The 24,639-nt window shown below is 40.9% G+C and overlaps 1 protein-coding gene across 4 annotated transcripts in view; it reads right to left on the bottom strand.

The window, feature by feature from the left end:
• Positions 1 to 17,107: 17,107 nt before the first annotated feature.
• Positions 17,108 to 24,639, bottom strand: part of KCTD1 (potassium channel tetramerization domain containing 1) — a 197,125-nt gene continuing 189,593 nt past the window's right edge. For 3 of the 4 annotated variants that reach the window (XM_019654568.1, XM_019654569.1, XM_019654566.1), the window contains exons 4-5: positions 21,689 to 21,994; positions 17,108 to 18,077 (exon numbers count right to left, since the gene is read on the bottom strand). In XM_019654568.1, the coding sequence (XP_019510113.1) occupies positions 17,919 to 18,077; positions 21,689 to 21,994 (465 nt within the window). In that variant the 3' untranslated portion in view covers positions 17,108 to 17,918. Of the gene's footprint in view, positions 18,078 to 21,688; positions 21,995 to 24,639 lie in introns of those variants that run through there. The other variant, XM_019654567.1, reaches the window with a different exon arrangement.

Below are 24,639 nucleotides of genomic sequence, written 5' to 3'. Positions count from 1 at the left end.
ATGGGAAAAATGACAAGACTAAAAGTGAAGCATCCAAAACTGTAGGAATTTTGAATGCACACACAAAAGAAAGCTCTTTTAACTTTAGTCAGAAAAGGAATAGAAAAAAAATAATAGTGAAAATTTATTGAACCCTGTTCTCTACATGTATTAATTCATTTATCCAAATCCTCACAAGAGGCCTATGTGGTAGATACTGCCATTACCCCTAATTGATAGATGAAAACTCTGAGGCACAGAGAGGTTGCCTAACTTTCTAAAGGTCACACAGCCAGTGAGCAGAGGGCAGGGATCTGAACCTACACTGGTATCCATTGCACACAGTGCTCCTCAAGAAAGGAAGTGGGGAGAGGCCTGCTGCTGGAAGGAGCCAATGCGATGTTATTTGTGGCCCAAGAGAAGGCAGATCCATTTTGCTGCTGTGTTATTTCTGCCTTCCTGATCTCAGAGAAGGAACTTCAAATTGGAAGGAGTAGAACAAATACAATAAAAGAAGAAACTGGAATTTGGGATTGATGCAGAGTGTGGGCAGATGCCTGCAGCTTTACATGACTTTAAGTCTCTTAGTTTAGATGAAATACATTTCCGGATAAGGAAAGGACTTGTAGATGTGTTAACTAGTGGTATTTCCTAGAGAAAGGGGGTGAGGGTAAACATTGAAAGTCAGTAAGTGTCCAATTATTAAAAAAAGGGCTCTAAAACCAGACTATTAATGGCACCTTTTCTGTATTCTGTAGGGTTAAATTGAAAAGAACATAAACCAATTTAAACAGTTTAAGGACAATAGAGCTTATAATGAGGTTACAGAGCTGTCTCACAGAAGTGAGAGCAGAGGTCCACCAGGCCTCAGGAGAGAACCAGAACCAGGGGATCACTTGCTGTCATTGCTGCTTCTACTGCACAGTCTCGGAATTTTCTCTGTGCCGTGAACTTGGTGGCCCACGAAGCCCAGGCTGCTAGTTCCTCTTTCTGAGAGCCAAGTCAAACTGAGACCAGGTTCTCCTGGTGGACCCAATTATATATTCGAAGGTAAAGGACGCTGGGTTGGTCAATGGCAGGCGAGGTCCTGGGAAAGCAGCTGCATCAGCTGTAAGGGGGGGTGGGGTGTGGAAAGGGTGCATGGATGTGATCAGTTCGCAGCATTATTGGGTAGGAAGGTAGGGAACTGTTCTCAGATGTGGGGCATGTAAAAAACCCAAATTTCTCACCAAATTCTAGACCAAGTGTTCATAAATAGTTTATCCAAAAAAGCAGATGCCTCTAAACCCCTCAAAATAAAGTCATTTCCTTTTTGATGGACTTACAGGTAGACAAGGAGAATGCTGCAGACATAATAATCAGGGCGATCTTATGGAATAGCTATAAGGGCACCAACTGCATCTTCTTTGTCTTTGAGTAACTGGTGCATAGTGCAGTGATGATAGGTGTTCAATAACTGAATGAATGAATGAATGAATGAACTGTGCTGAGTGATAGCAGAGTCCTGTGAGGTCATAGCTGTTGAGAACGCCTGTCCCCACAGAGCACTGATTAATGGACTGGTGTCATCCTGGAGAGAGAGCTTTGTGTGCTACAGTTAGACGATTACATCAGTGGCTTGGAGAGAGATGGACAGGCCATGCTCACAGAATTCTCAGGTGACTCAAGACTTGAAGGAGACTGAATCGTCTCCCAGAGGACAGATGCAAGATTCCCAAAGCATCCAAGAGGCAAGATGAAACATCAATTCTGTGTAATTTCACTGAGACTAGTGGCAAGTTCTTCATTTGGTTATAAATGATCAGTTGCTGAAGGATTTTGAGATAACTGGCTTGATGGAAGTCAAGCTCAGGGTGGTGTTTGCTTCTTGGGCTGCGTTAAGCTGAGTGTACGGTTGACCTTTGAACAACACAGGTTTGAACTGGGTGGGTCTACTTACACGAGGATTTGTTTTTCAGTAAATATACAGGCGGTCCTCCATATCCCCAGGTTTCAAACCTGTAGATTCAACCAACAGTGTTTTCAGTCTGTGGCTGGGACTCTGTGGCTGTGGAGGGCTGACTGTATGCATTCTTCTATACCATTTTACGTAAAGAACTTGAGGATCTTTGGATTTTGGTTTCAGCAGGGAGCCTGGAACCAATCCCTGAGGATACTGTAGGTAAGCTTTTAGGGAGTAAAAAGTTATAGTGGGGGGGCCGGCCGAGTGGCGCGATGGTTAAGAACTGGCTTAGGACGCCAGAGGGCCCCGGTTCGGATCCCACATATGAGGGCCAGTGACACTGCCCTCCACAGCTAAGATGGTGAACAACAGCTCGACCTGGAGCTGGGCTGCCATGAGTCGCCGGTGACGACGTAGGCTGCAGCCCCTGTTGCAGTGGGTTGCCATGGGCTACCGTGTGTAGCCAGCAGCCAGCGTGAGCGGCCGTCCAGAAGCTGGCGACTGATCTGCCTCACCCGGGAAGAGCGCAATGATGGTGCCAACTTGGGCCAGTGAAGCGACGTCCTCCACAACTAGACTGAAGAACAAAAGGACAGCAACTTGTCTGTTCCCCTTCCCCTGGTTCCCCAATAAAAATCTTTAAAAAAAAAAGTTATAGTGGAATTTTTACTGTGGGGGAGTAGGTATCTGTAATGCCTGGGTTGTTCAATGGTCAGCTGTAGTGTCAAGATCACGGGCATTTTAGTTGAAGAAAATGGGGCTGCTTAATCTGGTGAAGAGAATATTAAGGGCGGATCCAATGCCTTTCTTCAAACAGTACAGGCTAATGGACCAAGGGGAAGATGAGCAAATAACAAGGGCAAGTTGCCTCTGACAGCAGCGAGCTCCCCATAATGGCTGCAATGGCTTACATTTGTGCAGGGCTTAGCTGTTAAACATTCTCTTTCTTGTTTGTTCCTCACATAGCCTTTGGGAAGACTTGAGGCAGATGATGATGTGCTCTTATTATAGCTAAAGAAAATGTACAGCTAAAGAGTATTTAAGTGACCTGCCCAAGGTCACATAGCTCAGAAGTGGCAGAGCTAAGACTGGAACCCAGGTGTTCTGCTTTCCAGTCTGATGGACTCCCTGAGTTTCCAATGATCAGGCTGTTGAAGGAGCAGCTGGAAGACCATGGCACCACTGGAAGTGAGTACATCCTTGCCCTGACTCTGAGTGTCTGTGATTGCCAGGGTGCCCCATGTAGGATGTTAGGATGTCTGTGTTCATGTCTACACAGATGATGAGAGGTTGGAAGCAATTGACGTCCCTCCCCCCCACCTCCAACCCCTACTCCACCCAGTGCAAACACCAACGTGGCTTGTGGGGGGACTGTTCTATGTGAGGGCTGGAAGACAGTGATTTCCCTGACTTCAGGGGACCCTGCACCATTTTTCAATGAGTTATGTCATTTATTCAGAAGGATTATTTAATGAAAAAGGAACAATGTGTCTGATACTCGGGGCTTTACTTCAAGTGTTATTACTTCTGAATTAATTGCAAAATTAAGCTTTCATTTATCTGAAACTTCCTAATTGGTGGGAGTGGCAAATCAGACAGACACTTAGTGTGGGTTAAAAAGTGCTGGGCAATATGACAATGAAAGGCAATGTGTGGTCCTTGACTGGTTTCCAGAGTGTGTGTGTTTGTGTCTCTGTGTGTGTGATATTATTGCATTAATGTCAAGTTAATTGAAAGTTATGTAGGAATATGTTATTTTCTTAGGAGATTTCATGCTGAAGTACTTAGGGGTGGATTGTCATGATGGTTATAGTTTATTTTCAAATGGTTCAGCAAAAAATATACACAGAGAGAGGAGAGGGAGAGCAAAGGTTGACAACTGACGAATCTAAGTGAAGGGTATATGGTACAATTTGTACTATTGTTTCAACATTTCTGTAGGTTTGAATATTTTCAAAAGAAAGTTGGAGCCAAAAGTGGTTAACATGGAAATAAAGGCAAATTTCAAGAAATATTTTTACTGTATTGTGCACCTCAAAATGAAAAGCTCCAGTGGTAAGTGGGCAAGTTGAGGCAAACCATGTTACCTCTTTTCTCAGCAGTGGAACGCCAGTAAGCTACAAAATAAAACAAAGGCTATTTTGTGTGCTAGATGAACTCATTTATCAGCCGCATTCAGACTGGAGAAGCAGAGGGAGAGATCAGACTGTTTAAGTTTCTTTTCTCCACCCCATCCCATCACTCTGATTAACCCTATAGTTACTTCCCCATGCTTCTAAGAAGAGGAGGCAGCCCTATCTAAAAGTCGAACATAGCAGGATTCAAGGAAGTTACCAGGCATAAAACATCTTTTAAGTACCAGCCATAATTACTTTTGTATTTCTGGCAAATACTCTTAGAAAAATTCAGGATTTGAGAATCTATTTTTAAAAGATGTTTTAATGTTGACATTCAGATAATTTGCCAAATAAAAAAGTAATTTTAAAAAAATGTATTACAAGTGCATCTAGAGAGTAATAAAATATAATTTTTTTTTTTACAAAAACAAGTTTCTGGGAAGTGTTTGGGTTGCAAATGTGTAATTTGGAAGATTATTAAACTTGTTAGAGATACTTTTATAGACCTAGGAAAACTTATACAAGCAACATCCAACCTGTGTGTCCATCTGGTGTACCTCTCTGAACCCTAAGGAACCCGTGGGGCATGGGTATGACGGTTGGCCAGCCTGGCTTAGACTCTGGTCTCTCTCACTGATTCGCTGTTTAGCTCCTCTGGGATATGGGCTGTCGGAAAAGTCATGACACATTTTTTCAATGAAAACCATAGAAAAAATACATCATGACTTTTCTGACAACCCAGTATTTGTGTCATCTCACTTTTTTTCCCTGATCAGTCTGGTCAGAGGTTTTGATTTTCTTAAAGAACCAACTTTTGATTTCATTGCTTTTCTCTATTGTTTTTTGGGTTCTTTTAGTTTATTGATTTCCATTCTTTATTATTTTTGTTCTACTGTTTACTTTGGATTTTATTGGCTCTTCTTTTTCTAGTTTCTTAAGGTGGAAGAAGCTGGCGTCATTGATTGGAAACCTTTCAACTTTCCTCATATAGACGTTTAGTACTATAAATTTCCCCCTACGTACTCCTTTGGTAGAATCCTACACATTTTGATACATCGTATTTTCATTTTTGTTCAGTTCGAAATACTGTCTAATTGCACTTTTGATTTAGTTTTCAAATATGTGGGAATTTTCCAGAGATCTTTTTGTTATTAATTTCTAGTTTAATTCCATTGTGGTTAGAAAACATTCTTTGTATGACTTAACTCATTTGCGCTCCTCCTAGGTGAGGCAGTCGCTCGCTAGCCATTGGATTGGCTTCTCATGGTGGCTCACAGCAGCCCATGCCAGCCGTCAGCTTCCAGCCACACATGGTAGCCTATGGCAGCCCACTGCAGCAGGGGCTGCAGCCTACGCCGTTGCCAGTGACCCATGGCAGCCCAGCTCCAGGTTGAGCTGTTGTTCACCATCCCAGCTGTAGAGGGCGCAGCGTCACCGGCTTTCATGTGGCATCCGAACCAGGGTTGCGCTGCTCAGAGCGTGTGTCCCAAGCCAACTCTTAACCAATACGCCACTTGGCCAGCCCTTAACTCATTTCTTTTTTACACTATTATATAAGTCACCTATATTCTTACTGATTCTCTGTATACTTTTTCTATCAATTCTTGAGAGAGCTGTGTAAAAATCTCTGACAATAATTGTCATTTTCCTATATCTCCTTGCAATTGTATCAATTTTTAGATCCCATCTTCTAAAGCTCTATAATTATGTGGGGGAAAAATGGCATGATGTATATTGTCTTGACTTCTTTATAATTATAAAATGACCTTTTCATCCTTGGTTCTCTGCTCTGAAATCTGCCTTATATTAATATAGTAATTCTGTCTTTTGATTAGTGTTAGTATAGTATATCTTTTTCCATCCTTTTACTTTTAACCCACTTTTTATTGAAAGTGGGTTTCTTGTAGACAACATATAGATGGATGTTATATTTTCATCTGATCTGACAATCTTTGTCTCTCAATTGAGGTGTTAGCCCATTTACATTTAATGTGAGTATTGCTATAGCTTGGTTTAATTCTAGTTGGGTGCTATTTTTATTTTATTTTATTTTATTTTTACTTATTCTATCATACTTTGTTTGCTTTTCTTCATTTTTCTACCTTCTTTTGGATAAAATGAGTATTTTTTATGATTTTTGTTTTATGCCTATCTGCTTATCAGCTATAACTCTTTGTTGCATTATTTTCATGGCTGTTTTAGTGTTTATAGTATCATCTTTAACATATTACAGTCTACCTTCAAGTGATATAGTATCACTTGACATATACTATGAAAACCTTCTACTTCCATTTCTCTCTTCCTTGTGCTATTGTCATGTTTTACTTCTACAAATGCTATAAATCCGCTATTTTTCTTTAAATAGTCAATTATCTTATAAAAACATTTAAACAATGAGGACTAAAGCCTTTTATGTTTACCCATGTAATTATCATTTCTGGTGCTCTTCTTTGTATAGATTAAGGTTTCCATCTGGTATCATCTTCCTTCTGGCTGAAGGATTTCCTTCAATATTTTTTGCAAAGAGGTCTGTTGGTGATGAATGCTTTTAGTCTTCGTATGTCCGAAACAGTGTTTATTTTGCCATTGTTTTTGAAAGTTATTTTTACTGAGTATAGAAATCTAGGTTGACAGTTTTTGTCTTTCAGTACTTTAATGTTGTTATCCCAGTGTCTTCTGGCTTGCATTGTTTCTGACAAGAAAGCTTCTATTATTCTTATCTTTCTTCCTCTGTTCATAATGTGTCTTCCCTCTCCCCCTATGGCTGCTTTTAAGAAGTTTTTTTCTGTATCACTGGTTTTAAGCAATTTGATTATGATGTACCTTAGTGTGTTTTTCTTCATGTTTCTTTTGCTCAAAGTTCACTGAGCTTCTTGGATCTGTGCATTGATAGTCATCTTCAAATTTGGAAAATATTCAACCATCATTTCTTCAAATATTTTTCTGTTCCCCTCCCCACATTCCTTGAGAGAGACTCCAACTACATGTATATTTGGCTGCTTAAAGTTGTCCCACAGCTCAGTGATGCTCTATTCATTTTGTTTAAGCCTTTAAAAAAATCTGTTTCAGTTTAGATAATTTCTAATGCTATATCTTCAAGCTCACTACTTTTTCCCCTCTAATGTGTATTCTGCTATTAATCCTATGAGATGTATTTTTCAGACACTGTAATTTCCATTTATATAAATTTGATTTTGTTCTTTTTTACATTTTCTATGTTACTGTATAACATGTTCATTCTTTAGTTCCTTAGACATATGGAATATAGTTTAATAACTGTTTCAATGTCTTTGTCAACTAATTCTATCATCTCTATCATTTCTAGGTTGGCTTATATTGATTGATTTTTCTTCTTTATATGGGTTGTATCTTCCTGCTTCTTTGTCTGCCTCATAATTTTTTATTAGATGCCAGATATTGTGAATTTTACCTTTTTGGGTGCTGGGTATATTTGTATTCCTATAAATAGTCTTGAACTTTGTTGTAGCATTAGGTTGAGTTACTTGGAAAGAGTTTGATCCTTTGGGATTTACTTTGTAGCTTTGTTAGGTGAGATCAGAGCTATGTTTAGTCTAGGGCTAATTTTTCCCTACCACTGAAGCATTCTGAGTATTCTGGCCAATGCCCCATTAATTATGAGGTTTTCTACTCTGGCTGGTGGAAATAGGAACTATTGCTGGCCCCGTGTGAGTTATAGGGATTATGTTTTCTAATTCTCCTACATAGTTCTTTGCCTCGTCATGGGTAGTTTCCTCAGACACACGCACTGATCAGTACTCAGCTAGAGATTCCATGAATACACTCTTCAGTTCTTTGGTCTTCTCTCTCTGAGCGCTCTCCTCTCCATTACTCTGCGCTGTGAACACTGGTTGCCTTAGCTTCCTTAGAGTATAACTTCTGTCTCTTCAACTTAGGAAGACCACTGGCCTCTCTGCCTGAGTTACCCTTCCCTGCACCACACCTGGAAACTTTCTCAAGGCAGTTATGGAAACTGCAGGGCTCACCTTGCCTGTTGACCTCTCAGAGATCATTTGTCTTATGTTCAATGTCTTGAAAAGTATTGTTTTATGTATTTTGTCCAGTTTTTTATTTGTTTCAGGTGGAGAGTGAATCTGTTATTCCATATTCAAATATAAAAGTCATCTATGACTTTTAATTGGACAAAATCCAAAGTAAATATTAAAAATCTCATAGTGATTGAGGGGTTTAATATTGCTAATAAATGATTCCCTGTTGTATGTTACTTTACATACATTTTAATTTAATCTCATTCTTATGAACACTAGCAAGCTCTCCAAGTGATGGTGTTAGTAACATGAAACTGCTTTGTTTTAAAAATAATAGACTTCATTTACTTATTTCCTCTGTCATCAACAAACATTTCTTTAGCACCTATTAGGTATGACATAAATATAAATAAGTTAGATTTCTCCGATTGATGATCTTAAGTTTGTCCCTTAGATATAAATATGTAAATAGATATTTCAACATTATGTGGTAAGTGCAATAAAAAAAAGTAGAAATGGGGTGATTTAGAATCATAGGAAAAGCTCAGCTAGCTGAGGGGCACATGGGAAGGTGGTAATAGGTGAAGGGGGTCTTGAAGGTTGAGTGTATGTGATTAAGCAAATAAGAGGATAAATATATTCCAAAGCTGGGAGACTTAAAATAATATGACATATGGGGAAGCTAAAAGCATTATGCAGGAGGTCAGGGGTGGCCACAGATGTGGTTGAGGAGTAGGTAGAGTTAGATGAAAAAGGACCTTGGATGCCATGTTAAGGAGACGAGATAATTCTGAAAGCAATGAGGAAATACTTTTGGGCTTTTAACAGGGCAGTGAGTGGGCTATAACATGGAAGATGTGTTTTAGGGGCAAAACTCCAAATTCCCAACAGAAAAACTAATTAAGATCTTGTGGAAACAGTCTACACAGGAGGAATTGATAATATGACATTGGGAAGTGGTCGTAGAGATGCAGAGGAAAAGAATGGTTTGAGAAACATTTAAGAGATACTTTCTGTAGAACTTGTGACTGACTATAATGGGTAGGTTCCAAGGAGTGAGCCTGGCTATAAGTCGTGGGTGGAGGGCAGTTAATGCAGGCCGGACAGACACAGACATCTATTGGAAGGAAGGATTGGGGATCAGGGTGTATGTAGTCTGCCCTCTGGCCCACAACTATGGGAAATCACTCTGATTTTGAAATCATAATGGCAGTGGGGAAAAGACTATAAGGTGAAAGTTCCATTTTAGAAACACATCTATTCTGCTTAAAGTAAGAGGTATAACTGAATGATTTTCTTGAATATGCAACCTACTTAACAGAATTTCATAATTTTAGTTAAGAGACCAAACATTTTAAAATTTAACTTGTAGGTAAACAGTATTTTAAATAATGAAATAACATTTCAAAGAAAGATTAATAATGGATGAAAAATGTAAATGGTAGTGCTCAGGAGCTATCTGCCTCTTACCATTTCCTCTTGCTGCCAATCCAGTTGTCTGTTACTGCTGACTAATAGGAAAACTAGCTCCATCAAATAGATTGTTCAAGTTGGGAGGCCTTTAGGTGACCCTTTAAGGTCTCCTCAGAGTGGATTTAGTCAACTGTTCCTCCTAGTCTTGCTTCTTTTCCAACTAATGTGATGCTTCCGTGACAAAGATTTGGTCTTCAGATTCCAGAACAGGCTTTCCAAGTCAAGTTCCAGTTTGAATGGAATGCACAACAAATGTTTCTCTGGCTTTTTCAGTCCTGTTAATCAACAGCATGATTTAATATCTGTACTGTCTGTTCCTTATTCTGACAAGCATGATCTAATAGATGGATTGGGAGGAGTGATGAAACACTGGGTTTCACACTGAGAGGGAAAAAGGAGAAAGAGAGAGAGGGAATGAATTTGGAGTCATGTGAAATACTCTCAGATTGACCTCTCTGAATCTAACATATCAAAGCATATGCAAAGGAATTTTGTGGTAAATCGTTAGGGTTATAGATTTATAAACCTTGTCAAAATCTAAAGGTTTGAAATCATTTAAATTTCAAAGAAATTCAGTTAAAATAGGAAAAAAAGGGATTCCTGTATAGCTGTAGTAAGCAATTTTTTTGGTTTTAAGATTTTATTGGGGAATTGGGGAAGGTGAACATTATGTTTTTCCAGGACCCATCAGCTCCAAGTCAAGTTGTTGTCCTTTAGTCCTAGTTGTGGAGGGCTCAGCTCAGCTCCAAGTCCAGTCGCCATTTTCTTTTTTTTTTTTTTTAAAGATTTTTATTGGGGTATTGGGAGGAAGGGAACAGTGCTGGGGAATTGGGGGAAGGGGAACAGACAAATTGCTGTCGTTTTTGTTCTTCAGTCTAGTTGTGGAGGACGTTGCTTCACTGGCCCAAGTTGGCACCATCATTGTGCGCTTCCCGGGCGAGGCACATCAGTCGCCGGCTTCTGGACGGCCGCTCACTGCGGCTGCTGGCCGCTCGCGCTGGCTGCTGACTACACACGGTAGCTCATGGCAACCCACTGCCACAGGGGCTGCAGCCTACGCCATCGCCGGCGACTCACGGTAGCCCAGCTCCAGGTTGAGCTGTTGTTCAGCATCTTAGCTGAAGAGGGCAGTGTCACTGGCCCTCATATGTGGGATCCGAACCGGGGCCCTCTGGCATCCCAAGCCAGTTCTTAACCATTGCGCCACTCGGCTGGCCCCCAGTCGCCATTTTCAATCTAGTTGCAAGGGGCACAGCCCACCATCCCATGTGGGAGTCAAGCAAGCAACTTTGTTGTTCAGAGCATGTGCTCTAACCAACTGAGCCACCTGGCCACCCCTGTAGTAAGCTATTGTTACAGGTGGTAGATGCTGCTATAATTATTTCTTATCTGTAAAGTTTCTGTTCATTCAAGTCTCTGATAGCTTCTTAAGAGGAGGTGAAAGAATTCTGTTCCTGGTGGATTAATTCCAGAGGATCAGGCAATTCTCTACCTAAGTAGGAAAGGATGAAGGCCCTCAGGTTAAATTTCAGGTAAATATGTCCCGGCCTCCACCAACTCCACCTGAAATATTCTATCTGGCCTTCAAAAGAATAGGAGAAGCCAACTGTTATTTAATAAACATCAATGAAGTCATAAAAAGTCATGTCACAAAAGTACCTCAGAAGAGTCTCACCTATGGTTCTTAGCCTAGATTAACGGGGCACAATGATATCACCCAGTCTTCTCCAAACTTGACTCATCTTAGAGATGCCTGTGGTGGGCATTGTTAAGAAACAGATTCCCAGGTTCTTCACTTAAAGGTTGAGATTCAGGACATCTGTGGGGAAATGGGGTGAAGAGGGTGGTGATGGACTAGAATTTATAACTTTAACAAGTGCCTTTTGTGTGTCTTATGAACAGGTAAGTTTAGGGAATCCTGATATAATCAATGTAAACTTTTTTTTTTTAAAGATTTTATTGGGGTATTGGAGGAGGGGAACAGCATTGGGGAATCGGGAAAGGGGAACAAAGAAGTTGCTGTCCTTTTGTTTTTCAGTCTAATTGTGGAGGACGTCACTTCACTGGCCCATGTTGGTGTTATGATCATTGTGCTCTTCCTAGGTGAGGCAGTCACTCACTGGCCATTGGACAGCCGCTCATGGCAGCTCACGGCAGCTCATGTCGGCTGCTGGCTGCTCTTACTGGCTGTCAGCCACTCACAGTGGCCCAAGGCAGCCCACTGCAGCCTACGCCATTGCCGGCCACTCACAGCAGCCCAGCTCCAGTTCGAGCTATTGTTCACAATCTTAGCTGTAGAAGTCACAGCTTACTGGCGCATGTGGGAATCGAACCAGCAGCCCTGTTGTTCAGAGCTCTTGCTCTTACCAACTGAGCCACTCTACTGGCCCAATGTAACCTTTTTTTTTTGTTTTTAGCTGAGCCATCCTGCCACCTGTTGGCAGTTCAGCAGCAGCTCAGCTCTGGCCAGGCATCGAACCGCTGTTGCTCAGAGCTCGCACTCTTGAACGAGCTCTTAACCAACTGAGCCACTCGGCTGGCCCCCAACGTAAACTTTTATTGAGAAGAGCTGCTTGACAGTTTCAAAGTCAGAGACAACACATCTGCTCAGAGCTTTAGTCGTGCATATTAATATTAGTTGGTTATGAATGTTATTAGTAATTCCTATTCTATAACCAGCAAGTTACTGCAGTGGCATTTTTGTCTAGTGTCTTATAATGAAGTATATTGCAGTTGCCAATGACAGAGTAAAATCATTATTTTGCATGGGTTAGGAAACCAGAAAGAGTGCAAGGTATTAATCAAACATGGGGTGTGTGTGTGTGTTGTTCCAAGTTTCTTTTGAACGTTGAAAAATTTTTTTGACTCATCTATAAAATTGGGGTAGTAATGAATGACAACTTCATACGTTTCTATGGGGACTGAAAGAAAGAACACTTGTAAATCCCTTAGCACAGTGCCTGGAAATGGTAAGCGTTCAGGGAAGGTAGCTTATTGTCTTTATTGTCAGTTATATACCAGGATTTAAATCTTTACAATCAATGGTGTTATGCCCAAAAGTTTGCCTCAATTTTTTATTTTTTTTATAAAAGTTATGTTCTCAAACAATTTAGTTCTTGTGCCATCACATGTAATTCCACCCAAATGGGATTTTGCTAGAATGTCTAAACTGTTTTATTACTTCATAACTCTCAGAATTACAAACTCTGCAGATGCCTTGTTTAGTCTGTACATTTGAAAAAATGAACTGGTTTCAACATTTGCTTATCTAGAGAGTTCACACAAAAACCTAATCTCCAGTTTTTCTAGAATAACAAGGTATAAGTATTCAGGACCCCTTGTTCTCTTGCTGGAGAACCTGTGGAGCTGCCCCTTTGAATGGGGCACATGTGCTCCTGCTTGTTTGTCTCTCTCCTAACTGATGTGACTCATCTGGCCCTTGTAGACATCTGAGTTTGTCACCCCTACACCAAGGGTGATGTCTTATTTTCTCATATATCTTTGGATTGTCAGTGCTTAGCCAGGTAAGTCATGATGGATGAACTGGAAAAACAGTCACTTAACTGCCCCTCACACCAACAGACTGTTCCCAGCCAATCAAGACTGCACACACCCAGTTGAATACAGGTCTGACAATTAAATTTGAGAACTTGTTGCAACAATGTTGCTAACCTTTTTTGATATCAGAGAAATTATTCATTATGAATTTGTACCAACTGGACAAACAGTTAACCAAGTTTACTATTTGGAAGTGCTAAAATGCTGCATGAAAAAGTTAGATGACCTGAACTTTTCGTCAGCAATTCATGGTTCTTGCATCAAGACAATGCACTCACTCACACAGCATTGTCTGTGTGTGAGGGAGTTTTTAGCCAGTAAACAAATAACTGCATTGGAACACCCTCCCTACTCACCTGATCTGGCCCCCAATGACTTCTTTCTTTACCAGAAGATAAAGGAAATATTGAAAGGAAGACATTTTGATGACATTCAGGACATCAAGGATAATACGACGACAGCTCTGATGGCCATTCCAGAAAAAGAGGTCCAAAATTGCTTTGAAGGTTGGACTAGGCACTGGCATCAGTGCATAGCTTCCCAAGGGGAGTACTTCAAAGGTGACTGCAGTGGTATTCAGCAATGAGGTATGTAGCACTTTTTCTAGGATGAGTTTGCAAACTTAATTGTCTGACCTCATATCTACAGAGCCCACCTTCTATGATTCACCAACTCCTCCTGACTGAAGTTCAACCCTTAGCTTGGCACTCAATTCCCCTCTCTAGTCCAATTCCACCTTCCTTTCCAGCCATGTTCCACTCTTCCCCAATTAACGCAGCTGCAGCCCACCCCATGCTCTGAACCCACCTTGTACTTCCCCAGCTCTCCCTCTATAACCCTTCCTTGAGGAAGCCTACTCATCTTTTAAGTGCCACCTCCCCTGATGCTTTTCTAATTTCTCCAAACAGATGTGATCCCTTATCATTTAGCGTTGCTATAATCTTTGGTTTATAAATATGAAATGGCACATATCCCATATACCTTGTACTGTAGTTAACTATGTAAATCCCCTAGTTCTGCCACGTGATGTGCAGGTCCCTACCCATCCCCCAGCACTCTATGGCAGAAACCACGTCATGGTCATCATAGTACCACCAAACTGAGTGGCCCACATATTGTTAGGGATGCTCAAAATATTTAAATACAGGAATACATTTCCATGCTGAGGAGAAAATGGCTATTAATTCATAGTCTACCTTCTTCCTTATCTTATTACAACATGAACATTTACTTTTTTTCAAACAGTTTGTTTTGAGCCCCCCTTATAAAGCTTAAACAAACATTAGCCTTTATCATATCATTTACTTGATGTCTTAGAGTTTCAGTTTCTTTGAGAAATGGGGATAATACAACTTCTAGTGTGGTCAAAAGGATTCAATGAGTTAATGCAAGTTAAGGTGCTTGGTACAGTACCTGGCATGGAGCAAACATTAAGTGCATAGCTAGTAGTATTATTTCTATGTAGAAACTCACCTAATATTTAGAAACTGGTTTCGAAGTGGCTTGCTTCATTCTATTGTTCTATAATATTTCTTAAAAAGGGCAGGTCAAAGATTGTAGTTTGCATGTCCTAAAGAAAAGTATTTTGCTAAAACAAGAATGGGTTATTTCAAATACCAATGGTGCATGCAATAGTAGCTTTTCAAAAAGTACACTTTTATAACCACCAGGGTAATGATTGATTTCGGAAAAGATCACCAACGAATGTTAAAATCATTAGGTGAAAGTGTGTTGAGAAACACAATATTTGTACAGTCGCACAGATTTATCCCACAGATTACTTATTAATTGCAAAGGGAAAAGCTACTTTTACATTGGAGAAATGTGGTGGCTGTTATTTCAACCAAGTGGTCTCAAAATTACCATCACCAAAGAAAAAACCGTAACTGACATGCAATAAGATTAACATCAGCAGAAAATAAAGATAGAAAGAAAAAAAATCACTGTCACTATTAAAGGCCAAACAGACCCTTGCGATGTGAGGTGATGAGAAGGACATAACATCACCTATGTTGTTTGCATAAAAAAAAAAAATGTAACCTGAGTTTACCAATGAGGGAACAACCAGACAAATCCAGATTGGCAACAAAGTACAAAACAATGGACCTAGACTCTTTAAATCAATCAATGTCATAGAAGATCAAAAAACAGGGCGGGGAGGGGGGGTGAATCTTTCTAAATTAGAGTCTAATAAATGCAACACATAGATCTTAATCAGATCCTCTAGAGGGAAAATAAGCATAGCTGTAAAGATTCTTATTGGAAGTCTGAATATGAGCTGTGTATTGGATAATAAAAGGTAGGGGGAAAATATGACTGTGACTCAATTGTATTTTGATTGATCAGCTCTTTCCTGAAGTACTTTGGTATCTAGGAATCTATATGTTTTAAGACCTAAAAATGTGAAAATTACATGTGATATGGTTGCCCCTTTGAGTTGAATCAGAGTTTTTGTAGAATGTAGTTGGGTTATAGTTGTATAAATGAGCGTAAGAACTTAGAAAAGAAACTTATCAAGTGGATAATAATAGCTAAGGCACCGAATTCGGTGGAATAATTGGTTGGGACAGTACTAAGTGCACATAGGGAGTGCTGGGTAAATGTTAACCGATGACAATAACTAGCAGAAAGTCCCAAAGTAGGGGCCCTTGCTTTGTTGATTTTGGAAAATTCTGCCTAATGAGAATGGATTATTAGTAAAATCATATAGCAATTTCATTCTGCTTTCAGGACGTGAATGACTAAGCAGCCGGTGGGAGCAGTCCTGGCTGTCTCCATCTGAGACAGTGGTGTATTAGTCTCAAATAAGGGGAAATTAAACAACTATGTGGAAGACTGGCTGGCAGTCATTAGAGTAATTCAGAATTTGGGCTGCCTCTGTGTTTCAGGGGGTGATAGGAGCCATTAACAGCTTACTTTTGGTTTCAGTAGCCAGAGATATTTTCATTACTAGTGTCCTCAGGCACAGACTTTTTAATTTAAAAAAAGAAAGGAAGCTCAGGATGAAAATAGCCCATCACCACAGGAATGTCTCCATAGCAGAAACACATTATAGTTTACCTGTCAATCTTATCATCATGCCAGTTTGAGTGTCTGGAATGAGGAAGTAAGGAAGAGAGGTGATGGCAGGGCTGACAGAAGAGCCTCCGGAATCACTAATACTGTGAAAAAGCTGAGGATTTAATTCCAAAGTGGTATTGAAATCTCAGGTTTTTCACCTCTCTGGCTAATAAAAAGTGATCATTGGGCTCTGAGATTTTCCCCTTACTTCTTCCCAAGCCGTAATGAACTACTTTTTGGATCTTTTGGACAGGTGTTATGTATGGTAGTTTCAAGATGGCTAAAAATTCTTTGTGACTGTCCCCATCAGAAGGTGGTTATTTCCTCTCCCCTTGAACCTGGGCTGGCTCTGTGTCTACTGAACCAACAGAAGTTCACCGAGCCGTTCCAGGCTTAGCCTTTCAGAATGTGGCTTCTGCCTCCTTCCTCTGGGAACACTTGTGCTTGCGACATTCCCTCTTGGAACCCAGCTCCCATGCTGGGAGGGGCCCAAGCCACAGACACACAGAGGCCCACAGCCAGTATCAACTGGTAGTCCCGTGGGTGAGCCATCTTGGAGGTCCCAGCCAGTCACAGCCCAGATGACATCACATGCAGCAGAAGCGGCTCAGTGAAGGCCAGTCCACAAGAGTGCCACAGTCACAAGAGAGAACAAAATATTGTGTTCAGCTGCTACGTTAGTGTGGTTTGCTCTGTAACAACAGATAACTGAAATTTGTAAACAAGACATTCACAAGAAGGAGGATTTATCTTGCTAACCGATGCAGAATAACAATGCACAGGAGAGAACACTTGTTGAGTAGAAACAGAACTGTTTAGAACAGGTGACAACATCCTTATCCTTTTGTGGGTTTTGACCTCAAAATTGGCCTCAGCTTTTAGGCCTCTTTTTCATGCTCAGCACAGAAAACTTTAAAGAGGAAAATTTCATTTTAATATAGCCTCACCCCAACATGTGTTTCACACAGACCTTGTTTTTTAAACAGAGTTTATTGTATTTAATACATTATAAAATTTGAAAAATTGTAGGAAAGCAGCAGACTCAAACTGGAGCAATTCTAACAAGTAATAATTCTGGCCCCTTTGCAAAACTGATCAGTTTAAAAACAAAGTAATGTTCACATCTGTGAGGCGGACAAAAAAGTGACTTCTGTACAAACTACATTTAAAATGTCATGTCTAACACCTTTTGAATGCAATGTGCTCATAAGAGTTTTTCTGACGTCCTGCCCAGTCCCCGCCTAAAGAGAGGCATGAAACCTCCATATGCAAAGAAACTCAATTCAAGGTATGGTATGTTGTGGTGTTTTTTTTTTTTAAAAAAAAAAGAAAAACAAAAAAGGAAAAAGGAAAGACAAAGAAAAAGAAACAATGGATGGCTGTTGGCAATGGAAACTGTAAGGAGATGCGTCCTCACTGCTCATGGCTTGTTTATTGGTCAGAGGCCTTGGGAGGCCCAGGACACTTCACGGCCATCACAGCACCAACTGTAGCTACCACCTTTTTTTTCTTTATTTTTTTAATTTTTAAAATTTTTTTGCATTTCCTACCATTTGACATATATATATATATATTTATATATTTTTTACACCTTGAGGATATCACTATTCCAATTGTTCCCATGTGAATACAGGTGTGGTCTCTATTGGATATAAATGTGTCTTTTATTCAATTTTATGTCCAGGACTTGGTTTGCTGTCCCAACTGCACATAAATGTCCTTTTTTTGTTTGCGTTATTTGTTGTGTATGTTTTTTCCTTTTTGCATAAGAAATATGTCCGTTTAGTCCAGAGGCTCTTGCTTTATCCGGATGACAGAGGGCCCGCGGGGTGTCCGCCTCAGCTCCCGCCGCAGGACATATTCGCTGAACTGAGACGAGTCCACTCCTCCCCCACAGGAGCCCACGATTTCAAATCCTCTTTGCTGCAACCTCTCGAGGACCTGCGAGGAGCCAAGACAAGCATCTGGTTAGAGGGGAGATACGCCCTTTGCCCACATAATCAACCCAAAGAACTGTCTTGCCAAAGCTTGAGAGCATGTGCAGCTCTGGTCAAGCTTCTCCAACCGCTCTTGGAGTTTCTGCTTTCAAATGAAGATTCTGGATTAAAGGGCAGGAGGGAGACAGCAAACATTTCTAATACCTAAATTGTGCCTATCTATGCTAGCTTTCCATAGGCCAAGCTCATTTAGTCATTACAACCTCCTAGCATAATGGGTGGTGTTAGCTCATTTTATATTCTAGGTGAGAGAGCTGAGGCTCACAGTTAAGTGATGGAACTGGGTTTCCAACTCAGGACTGTTTGGCCTCAAATCCCATGTTTTTTGCAATGTGTGACACTACCTTCCCTGCAAAAAAAAAAAAAAAAAGTTTCACATTTCAAAGCTCACTTACCATAAAAATATATTCTATAAGATGAAGGATGTGGAAAGTCAGTGATATTATCTGAATTTACTAGCCAGTGATTCACTCTCAACTCATTCACTCTTAACTCTGCCATTATTCAAGTTTCCCAATACTGAGTTAATATAGTTCAGCTTGGAAGATTGATGCCATTTCAAATAGTAGAACAAATGGACTACTGGAGATAATTGAGGTTTATCTCCAGGTTTTCAAGTTGGAAATAGATTTATTGCCTTGTGTGCATTCAGGGAGGCAAGAATAAATGCAATGGTGATATATTAGAACATATATCCAAAATAAAGAAATTCTAAACATCTCATATAAACATAAGCCTAATCGATTCTTTAATTCTGAAATCAAATACCTAATGCCAGAAAGATCCCTAGGTTTGTCACTACACACTCAAACGCCAGAAACAGTTCCTGCATCTCTTAGATAAGCAAAAATACAGGAGACTGAACTAGAGCATTTTGTTTCTTTAGGAATCCAACAAATATTAGACTTGCAAATATTCCCTGCCAGAATTTGCTTATAATTAAATTACTTCTATACCCGTCTAAAAGCAAGATGACTCAACCATAACTTTAGAAAAATGTCTGACTTAATTTTTTTTTTTTGGAATGAAGTGAAATGCTACTAAATAACTTTCAAAATGTAGTCGATGTAAAGTGAACCCTTAATGTTTTTTAAAATTATTTTTCTTTTTTGGTTACCTACTTTTATATGGAGTATAATCTATCTTGTAAAACATATATCTAGATAAGATGGGAAAGCAAGAGAATGTATGCTTCCTGAAAATTAAAACTTCAAGTGTTGGCAAATTAAAGCACAAGTCCTCATGAGAACAAAATGAACCTTCTACCCTGCATGGCTCTATTTCTGGAGATATAGTCAGAGCGCATACGCATGCATACCAGGCAGCAGAAGGGTGAAGAAGACACTCTAAGTTCAAAATCAATATGCGCTTTGGTGGCAGGTAAATAAAAAGGCAAAGAACAGCTCACTCTAAGATTTCCCCAGTTGAGGCAGGAATGTAGCCTGTCAGCAAGAAAAGGCCCAGTTTGCTCGGCCTACCCACCTCTCTGGAAAGGACTCATTGCTGTGATGAGGACAGGAATTACAAAGGTAGACGAAGCTTTGAATGATAAAGAACTGAACTCTGATGTCCTGTCTTTCGGTGTTATAGTTGCTAAATTTCTAATATAAGGAAATCCCTACGCTTCTCCCCGAGGGAGTTCAATATGCATAAGATATTCAATATGATCCAATGTTACCTGGGATGTGGTTAAAGCTCATTTCAATGGAATGCAAATATCTTATGCTTCTTGGCCATTATATTTTAAACATCAACTTGTTAATAGCATAGTTCCTTAATGTTAATGATCATTTGACAATATTAGAAGTCACTCCATGGGGTCTCGGGTCTCAGGTGCTTTATCTCAAAGTCTCTGAAAGCCTAGTGCACAGTGCTTATTTCTTGGTTGGTGGAACAGGAAGCTAGAGTGGGTCATGGCCATGTCATATGACAACATTAATCCAAGTGAAAATTTCCATATCTGATCAGACTTGAGTGATGTGGAAACTTGTCAGGCACATGAATGTATGATAGTTATTCAGTGGCCCAAGGGGTAGGGCAGAGGCTTTCCGTGTGAGAGATGGAGACTTAGAGAAGTGATGAAATGCTGTCCTGGCTCTGAGTGGCTCCGCTCTGCCCCTTCCTCCGTGGAGAGGAGAGGAGAGGGGAAGGGCCGTCAGGGAGGCCAGGCTCAGAAACAACGCATGGGTGCACCTCTGGACCCGGACAACCTCCGAGAGTGTGTGCCTTCCTCTAGCATTCCCGGGCTTAGCTTCTGCCAACAGCTTTTGCTGTTCTTCTGCTCTCAGACATCTGTTCATCAGTTTAAAAAGTTATAAATAGTTGTGGAACACTCAAGAAGCAGAATGGTAGAGTGTGCGCTTCTAGTCTTTGAGCTTTGGGAGAAGTTTTCTTGGGTCAGTATTGATTGAACAAAGTCATGGGCCCATTCTAATTAAAAAGGGGGTGGAACCCTCATTCCATTGACTTCAAATCATTTTGAGTCACATAGACCTGGAGTCAAGACTCAAGTATGCCTCTGTTTTCTCATCAGCAAGATAGAGGGATCAATAGTGTTCACCTGTTAGAGTTGTTATAAGAAGACAGTGCATGTACAACCCTAAGCCCAGGGCTGGCACATGTGAGTTAAGACAATGGCCACGCCCACCAATGTCTGAGGCACATGGCAACACTCATGGTGTAAGTATCCATCTCCCGTAGACTTCTCTATCTCAGATAATGGCAATTCCATCCAGTTCCTCCATCAAAAATCCCGGCTTCCATCTCACAACTTGCAGTCATCATCAGAAAACTTTGTTAGCTCTAATTCAAGATATTCAGAATTGGACACTTCTCAACTCTTGCTTAGACCATCACTTTCTAACTGGTCCCCTTGCTTCCATTGTCTTCCACATCCTGCTGAGTACTCATTTTCAAATCCAAGCTGCATCATGTTACTCTTTTGCTCAAAATCGTCAAATGGCTTTCCATTTTACTCATGCCAGCAAATGAACCGAAGCCCAAACCAAAAATCCAGAGTGCTTACCACCCTCTATGAGGCAATCCGCAATCTGCTCCTGGCTATCGCTGGCCTCTTGGCCCTTCCTATTCCGGCTGTACTTTCTTCAAACCACACTGGCTTTCCTGATAGTCCTCAATATGCTAAACATACTCCTACTTCAGGATCTTCAGGATGTGCTGGTCCCTCTGCCAGATACTCTATCCCAGCTATCCTCTTCTCACGACTTAACTAACATTTTTATGTTGATTATTGTTTACCCCCCACTCCGTTCCCATAATGTAAGTTCCATGAAAACAGAACTGTTGTCTCCTTTTTTCTCTTCTCTATTTCCAGTGCTCATACCAGCAACCTGGCACATAGCAGATGTTCAATAAATATCTGTGGAATGACTGAGTGAGTGCTGTAGAGGGGTGAATAGGTTTACCTACCCAACAGAAACATTACCACAAGAGAGTTTTCCAGCTTTTTGGAGGAAAGATACCATGTGAAGGCAAGTTTAAGTAACAGCATTAAGAGTGACATTCAATGTCACACAATGTATGACAATGCTATACCTGGACTGAGTTGAGGTGACAGTAGCCATTCAGTGGAAATCTGATGACATGCGTCGAATCGTGATTCCAACCTGCGTTGACAGAGTTACACATCACGTCGCCGATCTCTGGAAATACTTCTTCTATTAAGGATTTGTCACCACTGAGCGTGATCCTTTCTCCGAGGTCTGGGGCAACACGTACCACGAGGCACTCACAGGGCCTTGAAAAACGACCAGTTTCTCTGTCCTGCTTCCATCTTTCCATCTCCAACAACATGGGCTGAAGCTGAAAATATTTTGCCTCTTCATATAACAAAGTGTAGTCCTAAAAAAAAAAACCAAAAAACTTTTCACAGCGCAAAATACAAACAAAGTACTGTAAATGTCCACATATAAGAGGTGATATTCTCACTTCTGTTATATCAATAATCAAATCTGGGTGTAAATTTTTCACTCATAACACATTTGTATAAATTCAGTTTACATTCATTCATTCAGTGATTAGAAAAGGAACTAACAGTATTAAGAGCCAGGTGGGCCCTCTGCTAAGTGCCTTACATGAATTAAGTCCTATAGTCCCCATAATTGCCCAGTGACTTGGGAACCATTATTATTCCTATTTGGCAGATGAGAAAACCTGGATGTGAAAGGATTCACCTAAGACTTTTCTCTTTTCCTAGAAAAATGCCTTTGGGTATTTAAAGTTTGATCTTGGATGGAACCCAGCATTAACTGAGGTGAAGGAGGCACAGCTGTGCTCTGTTCACCAGAAGCCTGTGCTCCAGGTCACCTTCAGGGGCAGCTCCAGCACTTCTGGCAGGAGAATTGGAGGCAGTGTAATGGTGGAAGTGGGGCTGCAGCGGTGGTGGGTGTCTGCCTGGAGGGTATGCTGTTTTCACCTAAACTTGGGAGTCAGTCTGTGATGGTTTGGGGGAGTCTGAAGGAGATATGGAGGCTGACACAACGCCCTTAGCAACTTATCGGTGCTGCCCATCATGAAGTGAGAGGCAAACAACATCAGGCCGTGACTCCTGCAAGACAGAGGTGCAGTAAAGGAATCTAGTCCTCTTCTGAAAGCGCCTTCACCCAGTCTTCAGGCAGGGTTTCTTTTTCTCTTGCCTTAAAAAAGTCTATTGAATTAAAACAGAAATCTAACAACTAGGTATTAAGACACATACACAAGCCACTGAAGGGGAGAACAAAGGAGGGGAGGCAGCAACGTAGGAACACTGTTATCAAGCAGGTCAATATTATGTCTAAACGTAGCTATGGCCACAATCATCTCTGGGTGTGAAGTAAATGGGTACTTGTCCAGACACGTCGACTGAGAACATTTTAATCAACTGACATAGGCATTTCTGCCTTCCTTCCCTGGGCTGCAGCTGGCAGGCGGTGCCTGATGCCTGCAGGAAGGCCAGTGCTGTAAGCCTGAGTGCTGTCAGAGGAAGGGATGGAGCCTGGGGAGGATGACCACAGAACTGTTTTTAATTGGCACTTTGCTTTCTCTTGCAAATCAAGCAGCAGCAGCAGCAACAACATTATTCAAGCCTTCCACAGAAAACAGTGTGGACAGGTGAGAGAGTACCAGTGGGCCCCTAGCTGGATCATCTACTTTCTATTGAGAAACTTGGGCCAGGTGGAAAATGCTATCGTTGATACTCATCAGCGGAACAGGCTGCTTCTTTATTCTGTCCTCTCCTCTCAAATCTATCACTATAGGCGTCTTGGTTCCCTACAGGAGAGCCGTCCATTGCCCTGAGCATCTTTTCACATACTGCTTCCTGCTTACACTCCTGACCCACAGAGATACTGTTTGGTTTGTGGACTTAGAACTAAGCTGAGGTGTGGCCACTCTGAAGACAGGGCAGAACTGAGGTCCCCCAGCTCAGCCTGAAAGGAGGAGTGGGGAGTCTTCAGCTTCCTCCTGGTCGACCCGTGGCCCCCCACTATGGTGGCCTTGCTGTCTTTGAGGTGCACCAACTGTGAGATGCTGACCTCAATACTTGACTTATCAAGATGACAGCTCTTAAAAAGATTTAAATACTGCCTTGAAAGTTACACAAGCAACAGAAGTGGGAACTCCTGCTACTGCTGTTTTAATTTTCCCATGAGATTTAATTATAAATTTTAGCACGAGAAAGATTTGGACTCCAGTGAAAATATGCGTTGTCTTTCTACAGTCATCAAGTCCTCAAATCTTAAAGATGCTGAGTGCAGTCTTGACCAATCTTGACTCTATGGGGGAATCCTTGCTGACATCACGAAATGTTACCACTCAGCCTCTGACTGATTGCTTCCAATGATGGAAACTCTACCTTACAAGGCACAGCATTTACTCTGCAGCTCTGGTTGTTGTAAATGTCTTCATTAAAATAATCTGAATTTCCCAGTCACCACAATTTATTTGTCCTAATTCTGCCCTCAGGGGTTTCAGTGATCTTAATCTTTCTTTGACATGTTAATCCTTCAAACATTTGAAGACAACTGCTATGTCTTAATATTATTCAGGCTGAAAATACCCAGTCTTTTCAGTTCCTTTTCATTTGTTATGACTTTAAAGTTCTTCAAGATCTGACTTGACTTTGTCAACATGCTTCCTGAACTCAAACCAGAACTGAACCTAACATTTTAGATGTGATCTAATGAGTGTATCGTACAACCTTTGGTTGGCTAGACACTCTAACCACTAATAATGCAGTATGTATTAGTTTCCTATGGCTGCTGTTAACAATTACCACGAATTTATTGGTTTACAACAACACAAATTTATTCTCATATAGTTCTGGAAGCCAGGAGTCTAAAAAGGGGTCATTGAAGCTGTGTCTCTTCTGGAAGCTCTAGGGGAGAATTCATTTGCTTGCCTTTTCTTTTTTTTTTTTTTAGCTGAGCCATCCCGCCACCTGTTGGCAGCTCACGGCTGCTCAGCTCGGGCTGACTCGAACCGCTGTTGCTCAGAGCTCAAACTCTTGA

This window comes from Hipposideros armiger, unplaced genomic scaffold (assembly GCF_001890085.2).
Source record: "Hipposideros armiger isolate ML-2016 unplaced genomic scaffold, ASM189008v1 scaffold_225, whole genome shotgun sequence".
In the NCBI taxonomy this organism is placed as follows: domain Eukaryota; kingdom Metazoa; phylum Chordata; class Mammalia; order Chiroptera; family Hipposideridae; genus Hipposideros; species Hipposideros armiger.
This window is presented reverse-complemented; position numbering and strand designations above follow the sequence as displayed.